The 13,815-nt window shown below is 43.9% G+C and overlaps 1 protein-coding gene across 1 annotated transcript in view; it reads left to right on the top strand.

The window, feature by feature from the left end:
• Positions 1 to 11,639, top strand: part of LOC114666167 (uncharacterized) — a 41,731-nt gene extending 30,092 nt beyond the window's left edge. The window contains exons 10-14 of the mRNA XM_028820913.2: positions 629 to 762; positions 3,541 to 3,672; positions 8,245 to 8,368; positions 8,471 to 8,605; positions 11,474 to 11,639. Coding sequence (XP_028676746.2) covers positions 629 to 762; positions 3,541 to 3,672; positions 8,245 to 8,368; positions 8,471 to 8,605; positions 11,474 to 11,607 — 659 coding nt within the window. The 3' untranslated portion in view covers positions 11,608 to 11,639. The remainder of the gene's footprint in view (positions 1 to 628; positions 763 to 3,540; positions 3,673 to 8,244; positions 8,369 to 8,470; positions 8,606 to 11,473) is intronic.
• Positions 11,640 to 13,815: the final 2,176 nt, after the last annotated feature.

Genomic DNA, 13,815 nt, shown 5'->3' with positions numbered 1-13,815 from the left:
CCGTGAGGCCGGTAACACATGCGCTGCATCAAAGCAATACTTACTCTCTCGTGAACTCACAATATCGTCGAAGCAATAAGGTGTGAGTGTCCCCCGTGAACTCCTGAATGCACCACATCACTCTTCATTGCCGCTTCACTGGTGTGCCACGCCGGACACCGAGTTGGAGGAATAATCTCCCCTGTAAACTCGCAACTGCTTTGAAGCAATGAGGTGGAGATGCACCCCGTGATCTCCTGAACGCACCTCACTTTGCACTGCATCACTCTTCTTTGTACGTCACACATTTTGCATAAAGGTTGCAGTTATTATTGTGCGGTGGGAATGCAACACATGAAAGAAGCCAGGGGCCACAAGTGACCCAGGGCCTACTTTGTACAGGAACCAAAAAACAAAGTTTCTACGATAGGAAAGCACATATTTTTACTGTTTTTGTTGATTATTTTTTTTATCATTTCTTTATTTCTGTTATCATTTGTAATTCTGTATTTGCATAATGTCCCTTTAAATGTGCTTGTATTCCTTGTTGCTTGTGGGTGGAGCCCCAGGAGGCGGGGCCACCCTGACATCACTTCTCCTGAGCCCCATTGAGTAATGGCTCAACTCGTTTTTCATTCTTACTCCATAGTGCACACCCAGGAGGACATGGTATCCATGGGTTGTATTAAACAGCTGGCGGCTCAGCTCCAAAGCTCCAGTAAGGCAGTGTGGGAATCGGCCGTCACTCTCCTCAGCTCCTTGTCACAGCATCCCCCCAACAGGGTGAGAGTCCAACATGGACTGTTGTTTTATTATAGCCGCTTTATTCCATTGAAATGTGTTATAACCAAACATTGTAATGCAGTGGGCCTCAGTCTCGGTCCTGGGGACCCCCTGTGGCTGCAGGCTTTTGTTCCAACCAACTTGTGTTTTTAATTGGACTGCTCGCCTAATGAAGTGATCTGCTATTACCCAATTTCTGTGTTTTAGAGTCAATGTAAAAAATTACGAAACTAAGTTTGGAAAATTTTTATTAAAATGTACTAAGCAGTTATATGGGAAGTTTTTTTTTTTACCTTTCAGCAGTATTTTCGTCCTGATTTTCATTATTCTTTCCCCAGTTTTCTGGTCATTTAATCCATTATTTACTAAATAGTGGGTCTGATGTTAAAGCCGTCGCCACCTTTCACCATTCAGTGTTTTCTTCCCAGATGTCTGCTCTGCTTCTTTTTAACTGTCATTATTAGGATACAATGAAAGAAGGGACATCCTGAGGGTTCGTGGGTTCCCCTTGAGGTTGCTGGATATCATGGCCGGCCTGTACACTGGTACTGTGAGTGCTGTGCAGAGTGGAGGCAGACCCTCTGTGTTTTTCCCAGTTGATTCTGGGGTTCGTCAGCGGTGTGTTCTGCTCCTACTCTGGTCAATGCTTGCATGGACTGGGTGATGGGCAGAGTGGTGGGGTCCAGTGGCTGTGGGGTATCTGTTGGCAAAGAGAGATTCACAGGTCTTGACTTTGCTGACGATGCTGTGATCTTCACAGAGTCAATGGAGGCTCTGATCGGGGCGCTCGAGTGACTGAGTGAGGATAGATAGATAGATAGATAGATAGATAGATAGATAGATAGATAGATAGATAGATAGATAGATAGATAGATAGATAGATAGATAGATAGATAGGAAAGGCACTATATAATAGATAGATAGATAGATAGATAGATAGATAGATAGATAGATAGATAGATAGATAGATAGATAGATAGATAGATAGATAGATAGATAGGAAAGGCACTATATAATAGATAGATAGATAGATAGATAGATAGATAGATAGATAGATAGATAGATAGATAGATAGATAGATAGATAGATAGATAGATAGATACTTTATTAATCCCAATGAGTCTGAGTGTCTGGACTTGTGAGTGTCCTGATAAAAACCAAAGATCCAGGCCTTTAATGAGTTCTTAGGAATGGCCATCAGCAGTGTGTCTGTCTGCGGAGAGAGTGTCGACCTCGTTGAGAGGTTTACTTACCTTGGCAGTGACATTCATGTGACTCTGGTGACTCTTCCTATGAAGTCAGTAGATGGATTGGGAGAGCGTGGGGGGTCATGAGGTCACTGGAAAGGGGTGTGTGGTGCTCCCGATATCAGCAAAAGGACGAAGGTCCAAGTCATTAGAGTCCTGGTGCTTCCTGTCTTGCTATAAGGTTGCAAGACATGGACGCTCTATCCAGTGACCCGAGATGAAGACTGGACTCCTTTGTGTCTCTCTGGAAAATCCTTGGGTATCGCTGGTTTGACTTTGTGTTGCTCATGGAGTCCCAAATGAGGCACATGACCTGCATTGTGAGGAAGCGTCAGTTACGGCACTACGGTCATGTGGCACATTTCCCCGAGGGTGATCCAGCTCGGATGATCCTCATTGTTGGGGACCCCAGTGGCTGGACCAGGCCAAGGGAGTCGCCCACGTAACACCTGGGTGTGGCAGATGGAGGGTCATTTCCGGAGGGTGGGACTGGACTGTCTATCTGCCTGGGGGGTTGCCAACTGGGATCCCGAGTTGTTTTGTCGTGTAGTGGGTGCGGCAACGCGCTGTACCGGTGCATGCTCCCCAGCTTGAATGAAAGAAGCAAAGTACACAGAAAAAGATTAAAATAATAGAAAAAAAAAACAGTTAAGGTCTGCATTATTAAAAACCTACATTTTAAAACAATAGTGAGCTAGTGTTTTTAAAAATTTATAGCCGGGAAGAGCATTATCAGAAGTCTCAATTTTCAGAGGTTAAAAACACAGGAATAGTGTGGACAAAAGACAACAATGGAGGCTAACATCTGCGTTTTTAAAATGAAAAACATAGTAGTGTGGACCTAGCCTCAATGTCATTTTCATCTGATTCTTCTGGCAACCTGAAATCCTTAACTGTTCATGCAGAATATGAGTCATTGACAAAATGCAAATCCTGCAGATGTTTTCTTGTAATTCTAGCGGAGACTGGCGTTTAATGCCAGGAGGATTGAAGTGGGTGAGGATCAACTCATTTTGTAGTCTTTACTGCCATCTAGTGGATACAACCAAACAATACACTCTAGCTAACTTTTCTTAATACCTAACAAAGGGCTCTCAGCCTTCCACGCCTTAAAGTCGAAAAGTCTTTTTGACAAATGTAATATTACAGCGTATTTGTCGTAAAGAAAAGCAAGACATAAAACGGTTTAATTTTTTAATCAAACACGTTGCACTTTTGCCCAAATGTTTCATTTTGTTTCAAACCCCTGGTTAATTGGCACAGTCATCGGCCAACTAATCGATTATTGTAAGGTGTAGCCCACAGTTTCCTCACATACACCACTGGTGACTCTAAATATAATTTGTGCCCAGGGATGGATGGGAGCCATACTCAGGTTTATCTCCGACTCCCAGATCAGTGTCATGTTTAAGCAGGAAAATGAACGGTCTTCCCTAATGATGATCATTCTTCAAGAGGAAAATTAGGAATAAAACTGTTAGCTTACAATAAACTGTATTTTTAACTCAATACTGTGATACTGTCGTCACAGGACGAGATTGTGAATGAAGGAATTCTGGAGATACTTGGAAAATGGCTGCTGCAAAGTGACGGGAACTGCACGATCGTCCTCAGCCACATCTCACTGGTCCTTAAAAACCTAAATGACAGTAAATATCTTCAGGTAACAGTGGCATCCTGGGGCCTGCTGGTATCGGCGATCTTCTTTTTGTAATGAAGTTAAATGTGATGTCCGAGGTGATTTTGTTTTCTGATGATGTAGATGAATGCAGACCTCTGTCTCCTTCGAAACCTAGAACTTTGTGACGCTCCGTTTTTTCTCCTCCTTTCATGACTGTGCATGTTCAGTTTTTTTTCCCTAGTTTTTCTTTTTAACATGATTGCTACTCACTTGTTCAAGGGACCTCAGTGAATATCCTTTTTAATAGATGTTGTAGCGAGCAGTAGTCATTTAACGGCCTTCCTTTAAGGCCAAAGCGGTTTGATGGTCTGGATCAGCTCCATGAACCCTGCTTGCCTCCCAGAGCCTCTCGAACCCAGAACCATTGATAATGCTTTTCTTAAAACCCAAAACAAAGTGCCCAGAGTTCAATGCATCAAAAGATCTTCAATAAATAAATAAATAAATAATCTATAAAATCAGAGTGACAATCGGTAACTTAAAAATTCAATAAGTAATCTAAGGGTAAAACCGTAATAAAAACAACACTGTCATCGTGTATCCTTGTCCTACTGTCTCAGCCCAGTGCAACTTCCTCTCTCCTGTCTCCCCAGCTCACCCAATGGCTTGCTCAGCCAGCAGAGACATCACCAGCTGTGCTCCTCACTTCTGACCTCCACCTTGGCTCCCTTCATCAGCATCTGCCAGACTGCTCAGAGACTGGCTGTCCTCCGGTCTTCCTTCACAATCTCTTGGCTTCCCACAGATCCCTAAGGGGGACTCTACCTCCATTATACCCACTCCTCCATTAAATCATCGGGTAACGATGTGCCTCGTAGAACGCTGACCGTTCACTCCACCGTGAGGCTACTGACCTCTCTGTCTCCTTTCTCTCTCGCTGGCTCACTCACAGTTCTCTTGTTTCATTGTTCTCCCTCCCTTGCGTCTCAATTCTCTTTCAAAACCCTGGGGGACACTTGTGTGGCAATCATGGCCTTTATCAGGTGACTTACAACATTTGAGATATAATTGGTTCCATTTGTTTATTTTTCCAAATGGAGCACGGGCAGATGAAGGAACTTTTTCCATGGTCATTTGGTGTCAGCAGTGGGATTTGAATGCACATCTTCAGGGCTTGATGTTCAAAGTCTTCACCACTATGCCACACTGCCTATCTTTTAACTTTCTTGTAGGGAAAGTATTGTAATTGTCCAAAAATTTGATTTCGAGATTTTGATGAATCTCGATGTTTTAGACCTCCCTCAATCCAATTTACTTTCTCGTAGGGGAAAGTATTGTAATTGTCCAAAAATTCGATTTTGAGATTTTGATGAATCTCGACGTTTTAGACCTCCCTGAGTCCGATTTACTTTCTCGTAGGGAAAGTATTGTAATTGTCCAAAAATTCGATTTTGAGATTTTGATGAATCTCGACATTTTAGACTTCCCTGAGTCTGATTTACTTTCTCGTAGGGTAAGTATTGTAATTGTCCAAAAATTTGATTTTGAGAATTTGATGAATCTCAACGTTTTAGACCTCCCTGAGTCCGATTTACTTTCTCGTAGGGAAAGTATTGTAATTGTCCAAAAATTCGATTTTGAGAATTTGATGAATCTCGACGTTTTAGACCTCCCTGAGTCCGATTTACTTTCTCGTAGGGAAAGTATTGTAATTGTCCAAAAATTCGATTTTGAGATTTTGATGAATCTCGACGTTTTAGACTTCCCTGAGTCTGATTTACTTTCTCGTAGGGTAAGTATTGTAATTGTCCAAAAATTTGATTTTGAGAATTTGATGAATCTCAACGTTTTAGACCTCCCTGAGTCCGATTTACTTTCTCGTAGGGAAAGTATTGTAATTGTCCAAAAATTCGATTTTGAGAATTTGATGAATCTCGACGTTTTAGACCTCCCTGAGTCCGATTTACTTTCTCGTAGGGAAAGTATTGAAATTGTCCAAAAATTCGATTTTGAGATTTTGATGAATCTCGACATTTTAGACTTCCCTGAGTCTGATTTACTTTCTCGTAGGGTAAGTATTGTAATTGTCCAAAAATTTGATTTTGAGAATTTGATGAATCTCAGCGTTTTAGACCTCCCTGAGTCCGATTTACTTTCTCGTAGGGAAAGTATTGTAATTGTCCAAAAATTCGATTTTGAGATTTTGATGAATCTCGACATTTTAGACTTCCCTGAGTCTGATTTACTTTCTCGTAGGGTAAGTATTGTAATTGTCCAAAAATTCGATTTTGAGAATTTGATGAATCTTGACGTTTTAGACCTCCCTGAGTCCGATTTACTTTCTCGTAGGGAAAGTATTGTAATTGTCCAAAAATTTGATTTCGAGATTTTGAGGAATCTCGACATTTTAGACCTCCCTGAGTCAGAAAATACCATTTTTGGAATTATGTGTGTGTATGTAAACACGATAACTTGAGTATGTTTTCAATTAAGTCAACAAAATTTTGCATACAAGCATTAGGTACAAAACATAGATTTCTATCAACTTTTGAGCTACTTCCGCTAACCGGAAGAACAGCAATATAAATTTGAGCAACTATTAGTATTATTCAGAAGCAGGGCCTATAGTTTTATAATAATAGCAAAGTGTTTTCTTACCACACATCTCACCAAATATTACTGAGCACGCAATACAAATACTTTGAAATTGTCAAGACACTACTTTGAAAAATGTAAGCCCATTGTGTTTGAAAATTCCAGGATATTTTCTATAAAAAGAAAAATGTGCAAAGCATAAGGCAAAACAAAACGGCTCTGTTTTATCTCTTTCTGATCACATTGTTGTCTAGGAGAAACCAAAAAATATTAAGGAGTGCAGAACGTTTCTGTTTTTGAAGATGGATGAGTTTGAAAATTCACCAATTCTTTTCAATGGAAAATTTTGACATTTTAAAGTTTTCTGCAGCACGACCTGTTTGAGACATCTGAACAAAAATCAAACTGTCATGTCGCATATCTCAACAAAATTGGTCCATGTGGGGGGCCCGAGTAGTTTCATGCAGACAGACAGACCGACATGGTGCTTCACACATTATATGTAAACATACCTAAAAAAGAGACAACGTAAAAGTAAACAATACCAAAATCTACAAAATAAAGCGAAAAATGATCGGAATATCCAAAAACCAAAACGACCAATCGAAATATACAAATATGCAAACAAAAGGAAATCCGGGAGAGGAGGCTGAAGAGCACCATGTGACGATGCAGGTTCGCTGCATGCTCCCATCGTCCATCCGGGAGCCCTTGAACCCGACACCGTCGGTAATGTCACCGATGAGCTCGGCAGTGAGGCACAAACATATAGAGCAAGGGGATGATGTAAAAGTGCAAAAGTGCTTTTATTAAAAACAATCAACAGAAACAAGTGTTCAAATAAAAGTGCAGTGCATTAAATCTTTAAATAAATAATCCATAAAACGAATGAAATAGTGGAGGTTAAAAACACCATAGAAAAAAAAACAATCCTTTAAAATGAGGTTAAAACAATGCTGGAAGCAGGCCTTTAAAAACACAAAAGCCCGGCGTCTTCTTTACCTGGCAGCTCCCCTGCTTCTCCCATCTGAGCCCTGCAACAGGAGAGTCGCTCTTCTGCAGCAGCTGACCTTCTCTCCGCTCATCTGGTCTGGAGGCCTCCCGATCCCTGGCTTCGGTCACGCACTCTCCAGACTGAGACTTGGCTTCCCTAACGACCAGGACACACACGTCAGGGAATTCACCGCCCAAGCCTCCCGACTCCCGCTGCCTTCTTGGCCTTACGCGGCCAGCCGTCCTACTGCTGGTCACTCCTGTTTCTCCATAAAATACTCAGCGGGAGCGACCACTTCCAACTGCCCTAGGTGTTGGCCAAACACCCCTATTAGGGCTCACTGTCCAGCTGTCTTTTTCCTCCTGCTTCCTGCAACCTCCGGCTCTTTTTCGTCCTTCCTTTTTTTTTTTTCTCTTCCTTTCTCCCTTAGCCGCCTCGCGCTTCTATTTATGAAGAGGACATGGCAACAATCAGCAGCCCCGGGGAACTATTACGGATGCGGACCGTTACTCACCTGTGCACTTAGGTGAGAAACGGCCACATCACGAACTCCTCAGGAACCGCTTCGGCCACACACCAATACGCCCCCCCCCCCCCCCCCACTAAGCTGCGAGTGCGGTGATTATTTATTTTAAAAATGGCCCTTTAGCATGAGCTGTGGATCTGCTATACCACACACCAGCAGGAGTTTATGCCTCACACTGGTCTGAGACAGCGGTGTGTGGCAGAGAGCCGTCGGTGTGCAATTGCAGGTATGGGACGAGGCAGCCGTGAGCGCGAGAGGTCAAAGAACATCAGAGCGGCATTAGAGAGTAGCCGGACAAGGTGCCAGTGGGTTCGACCTCAAACTCTAATATTTGTCAGAGTGCTAAGTCCATTCCTCCGTCTCTCGGGCCTACTGAGTCATTATAATATCACTTAGTCTAAATCCTGTGATATTACACACCTCTGTGTGAATCCTAAAGACTTCTATCGATTGTTTTCCAATTCACTTGTAAAGACTTTTTTTCTTTTACCTTTTTCAGGCCCTGATTAACAGTAAGTGCGTCAACGGAATAATCAAGACCCTCACTTTGACTACCTGTACTGAGCATGCGGAGGAACCCCTGCTTTCTATGACTAAATGTTTAAAAGAACTCATGGAATTTGGTAACGTCTTCAAAATAAATTCCTCCCTTTACTCAAATGCTGTTTCATATTTTTTGCTTGTTTTTATTATTGTTTTTTTTTTTTTTGGTTTATTAAATTTAGAAATTATATCATTGCATATGGGAGATTTACTGGAAAATGATCAGATACAACGGCTCGTAAGTTTGGCTATTCAACAGGAGAGTGTGGAGGTGGCCTTTCATGCTGCGTGTATCATCCGCCAAATGCAAGCACATGGTGAGTTCTTATTTGCGGTATGTCTCCTGTCTAAATTCTTTATTCACAGAAATGTAGGTATCAACAAATGGAAATCCCAATACGTTTAAATTACCAGTCTTCTTCTTCTGGCTGCTACCTAGTCCTGTTAGGGGTTGCCACAGCGGATCATCTTCTTCCATCTCTTTCCGTCCTTGTCATCTTGTTCCGTCACACCCATCACCTGCATGTCCTCTCACCACATCCATAAACCTTCTCTTAGGATTTCCTCTTCTCCTCTTGCCTGGCAGCTCTATCCTTAGCACCCTTCTCCCAATATACCCCTCATCTGTCCTCTGCACATGTCCAAACCAACTCAATCTCGCTCTCTGATTTTGTCTCCCAACCGTCCAACCTGGCTGACCCTTTAATGTCCTCATTTCTACCGCATGTTGATCTGGCAAAATTTTACACCGGATGCCTTTCCTAAGTTACCAGTAATTTATCACTTTATAGGAGTTGTGTTCATATTTGCTGTTTAAGGTTTGGCACATACCTGCATGTAACTTAAATTTCCTCCAGGTATCTGTCAGTGCTGAATTTTTGTATTGTATTTGGAGTATATCCCATTCCACAACACCCATGGTCTAATCGTACCAATTTGTGGCCATGCGTAGCAGAAAAAAAATATTCAGAAAGGCCCATCGCGCAACAGCAAGATGTGACATGGAGTGAACACAGGCCTGTGATGCCCTTAGATGTCCGGGGCTGACTGCATGGTATATTGAATGGCTCAGTGTGTGTCTACCTGGCACCAAGAGGCATGGGTAAGGCATTGAAGCCCATTCATATGAGGAGGGCGGCTTGCAATTGTTCACCATAAACAAGGAGTCCACAATAAGTGCAGGTCGTAATCTTGCACTGGTCTCTGAATTTCAACAGAATTCCGCGTCTTATAATACAGAATAGTCAGTCAGTCGTTTTCTAAACAGGTAAATTGAGAAGAATCATCGGAGCAAAGTGGATTGCCTGGTCAACCTGCTCTGATCCACTTTGCAAGCCATCAGTGACCCGTTATCATTACAATGGTAACTTGCAACCCAGTGACAGCAGCAGCCCACTACTCATTTTGGTTTATAGTTTAAGAAACCCTTATTTGAAGACAAGCAGGTTTTGTGGATCGGTGTTGCTAAACTGGCCCGTCTATCTTTTATATACCACAATAGAATGGGGGGAAAAAATAAAAAAGCTGACATTGCAGATGAACTCGTTATTCATGTAAACCCTTCACATGGGCCCTGGCGCTACCCGGCGGCACGAAATCAGAGTCGAACTTATGATACTTTAAAAATGTGAAACTGCTGGAAAGTTGTGTCACCCTGTCGTCAAATTTAATATTTGTTGGCATAAAATGAGCCACTCATACGATGTAATCAGCAACTGTAGTCATCAAGCTTGATATCCCCACCGACTAGAAATCATGTAATGTGAGATCATGTGGCATCGTCACCTAATGCACATGTCAGTTATCCATCCATCCATCCATCCATCCATTTTCCAACCCGCTGAATCCGAACACAGGGTCACGGGGGTCTGCTGGAGCCAATCCCAGCCAACACAGGGCACAAGGCAGGAACCAATCCCGGGCAGGGTGCCAACCCACCGCGGGACACACACAAACACACCCACACACCAAGCACACACTAGGGCCAATTTAGAATCACCAATCCACCTAACCTGCATGTCTTTGGACTGTGGGAGGAAACCGGAGCACCAGGAGGAAACCCACGCAGACACGGTGAGAACATGCAAACTCCACGCAGGGAGGACCCGGGAATCGAACCCAGGTCCCCAGGTCTCCCAACTGCGAGGCAGCAGCGCTACCCACTGCGCCACCGTGCCGCCCCATGTCAGTTATCCAGTGGTTTACTCACAACATTTAGAACATGTATTTTTTGCTAAAATATTGTTAAATGAGGCGGCACGGTGGCGCAGTGGTAGCACTGCTGCCTTGCAGTAAGGAGACCTGGGTTTGCTTCCCAGGTCCTCCCTGCATGGAGTTTGCTTGTTCTCCCCGTGTCTGCATGGGTTTCCTCCGGGCGCTCCGGTTTCCTCCCACAGTCCAGAGACATGCAGGTTAGGTGCATTGGCGATTTTAAATTGTCCCTGCTTGGTGTGTGTGTGTGTCCTGCGGTGGGTTGGCACCCTGCCCGGGATTGGTTCCTGCCTTGTGCCCTGTGTTGGCTGGGATTGGCTCCAGCAGACCCCCTGTGTTCAGATTCAGCGGGTTGGAAAATGGATGGATGGATATTGTTAAATGAATACTTCTGGAAAATTCAAGAAGTGCATGAAAATGAAGTGTGGTCAAATTGAACTGAGCCTTTGAACTGAAGAGAGAGGACTCTGGGCCAGTGGATGTGGAAGGAAATGGGTTGCCAAGAAAACATGGGATTACATTTTTTCTCGGTTATCATTAGAATTGTTTTTGGATGAAGTACTTGGTGGCGGAGTGGTGGCGCTTCTGCCTCACAGTAAGTAGACCAGGGTTTGAAGTTTGCATCCCTGCATGGAATTTATATGTTCTCCCCGTATCCGTGTGGGTGTTCTCCCGCAGTCCAAAGACATGCCAGTTAGGCAGATTGGCACTGATAACTTGGCCGTACTGTGGGATTGGCATTGATAAATCGGCCTTCATGAAGGACTGATGCCCTGCCCAGCTGTTGTTCCTACCTTGTGCCCAATGCTAGTATAGGTAACTCCGTCATGGATATGTGGGCTAAGAAAACAGATTGATGGTTGGTGTATTCCTTTTAAAGGAGCAAGCATTCCAAACCGTAAGAAGAGTGGTCACATTCTGAGATGTTTGCACTAACATTTGAGGGTCTGACTTAATCTGAATTTATCCCACAGGTCAAGTGAACCAGTTGCTGAAACGTCACACTGCCAACATTTTAAGATACCTGCTACAGTTTCTGCGGAGCCAAGAAATTGGACTACAGCAGCTGGCAATAAGCACTCTCTGCCAACTGAAAGAAGGCAAGTAAAGAGACAGAGGACCTGGTCCAATAATAATAATAATAATAATAATAATAATACTGCTGTCATTACTAAAACAGGTAGAACAGTCTTGAAGTGTAATGTAATGTGATGGGGGACTCGCAAATAATTTGCTCTTCTTCACAAACTCTCTTCAGTGAATCATGCAAATCAATTCACGAGCACCAATGAATTGATTCTGTGGAGCTCAACGGGCGCGCAAAAGCACGTGTGTGTTCTGCTTGACGTCATCAGCGTCTTTCATTCCGCTGACGCTTATAGATGTTTAAAGTGCACGTGCAAGAACTGCGTGAATCATGAAGCTCTATTCCCTTCACTTGTGAATCTGTTAGTTCAAACTATATCAATAGCTGATCGAAAAACTCAGTCACTTATGATTCTCTCATTCATCATACAAGTAGATAGATAGATAGATTAGATACTTTATTAATCCCAATGGGAAATTCACATTCTCCAGCAGCAGCATACTGATACAATAAATAATATTAAATTAAAGATTGATAATAATGCAGGTGAAAAACAGACAATAACTATATATGATGTATAATGTTAAATGTTAACGTTTACCCCCCCGGTTGGAATTGAAGAGTCGCATAGTTTGGGGGAGGAACGATCTCCTCAGTGTGTCAGTGGAGCAGGACGGTGACAGCAGTCTGTCGCTGAAGCTGCTCCTCTGTCTGGAGATTACACTGTTTAGTGGATGCAGTGGATTCTCCATGACTGACAGGAGCCTGCTGAGCGCCCGTCACTCTGCCACAGATGTCAAACTGTCCAGCTCCATGCCAACAATACAGCCTGCCTTCCTCACCAGTTTGTCCAGGCGTGAGGCGTCCTTCTTCTTAATGCTGCCTCCCCAGCACACCACCGCATAGAAGAGGGCGCTCGCCACAACTGTCTGATAGAACATCTGCAGCATCTTATTGTAGATGTTGAAGGACGCCAGCCTTCTAAGGAAGTATAGTCGGCTCTGTCCTGTCTTACACAGAGCATCAGTTTTGGCAGTCCAGTCTAATTTATCATCCAGCTGCACTCCCAGATATTTATAGGTCTGCACCCTCTGCACACAGTCACCTCTGATGATCACGTGGTCCATGAGGGGTCTGGGCCTCCTAAAATCCACCACCAGCTCCTTGGTTTTGCTGGTGTTCAGGTGTAGGTGGTTTGAGTCGCACCATTTAACAAAGTCCTTGATTAGATCCCTATACTCCTCCTCCAGCCCATTCCTGATGCAGCCCATGATAGCAGTGTCATCAGCGAACTTTTGCACGTAGCAGGACTCCGAGTTATATTGGAAGTCCGATGTATATAGGCTGAACAGGACCAGAGAAATTACAGTCCCCTGTGGCGCTCCTGTGTTGCTGACCACAATGTCAGACCTGCAGTTCCCAAGACGCACATACTGAGGTCTGTCTTTAAGATAGTCCACGATCCATGCCACCAGGTATGAATCTACTCGCATCTCTGTCAGCTTGTCCCTAAGGAGCAGAGGTTGGATGGTGTTGAATGCACTAGAGAAGTCTAGAAACATAACTCTTACAGCACCACTGCCTCTGTCCAAGTGGGAGAGGGATCGGTGTAGCATATAGATGATGGCATCCTCCGCTCCCACCTTCTCCTGATATGCAAACTGCAGAGGGTCAAGGGCGTGTTGAACCTGTGGCCTAAGGTGGTGAAGCAGCAGCCTCTCCATGGTCTTCATCACATGTGATGTCAGAGCAACAGGCCGAAAGTCATTCAGCTCACTAGGACGTGATACCTTTGGGACTGGGGTGATACAAGATGTTTTCCAAAGCCTCGGGACTCTCCCCTGTTCCAGGCTCAGGTTGAAGATGCGCTGTAGAGGACCCCCCAGCTGAGATGCACAGACCTTCAGCAGTTGTGGTGATACTCCATCTGGACCCGCTGCTTTGCTGGCACGAAGTCTCCTCAGCTCTCTGCTCATCTGCGCTGTTGTAATTATGGGTGGGGATGTCTCTCCTATGTGGTATCAGCAGAAGGATGGGTGGAGGGTGCAGTACTCCGAGGTGAGAGTGGGTTAGGGTGGTCAAACCTGTTAAAGAAGTTGTTCATTTGGTTTGCTCTCTTCATGTCTCTCTCAATGGTGGTACCCCGCTTCGAGCTGCAGCCAGTGATGATCTTCATCCCATCCCACACTTCCTTCATGCTGTTATTCTGCAACTTCTGCTCCAGCTTTC

The sequence above is a fragment of the Erpetoichthys calabaricus genome, chromosome 15, assembly GCF_900747795.2.
Source record: "Erpetoichthys calabaricus chromosome 15, fErpCal1.3, whole genome shotgun sequence".
NCBI lineage: Eukaryota > Metazoa > Chordata > Cladistia > Polypteriformes > Polypteridae > Erpetoichthys > Erpetoichthys calabaricus.
This window is presented reverse-complemented; position numbering and strand designations above follow the sequence as displayed.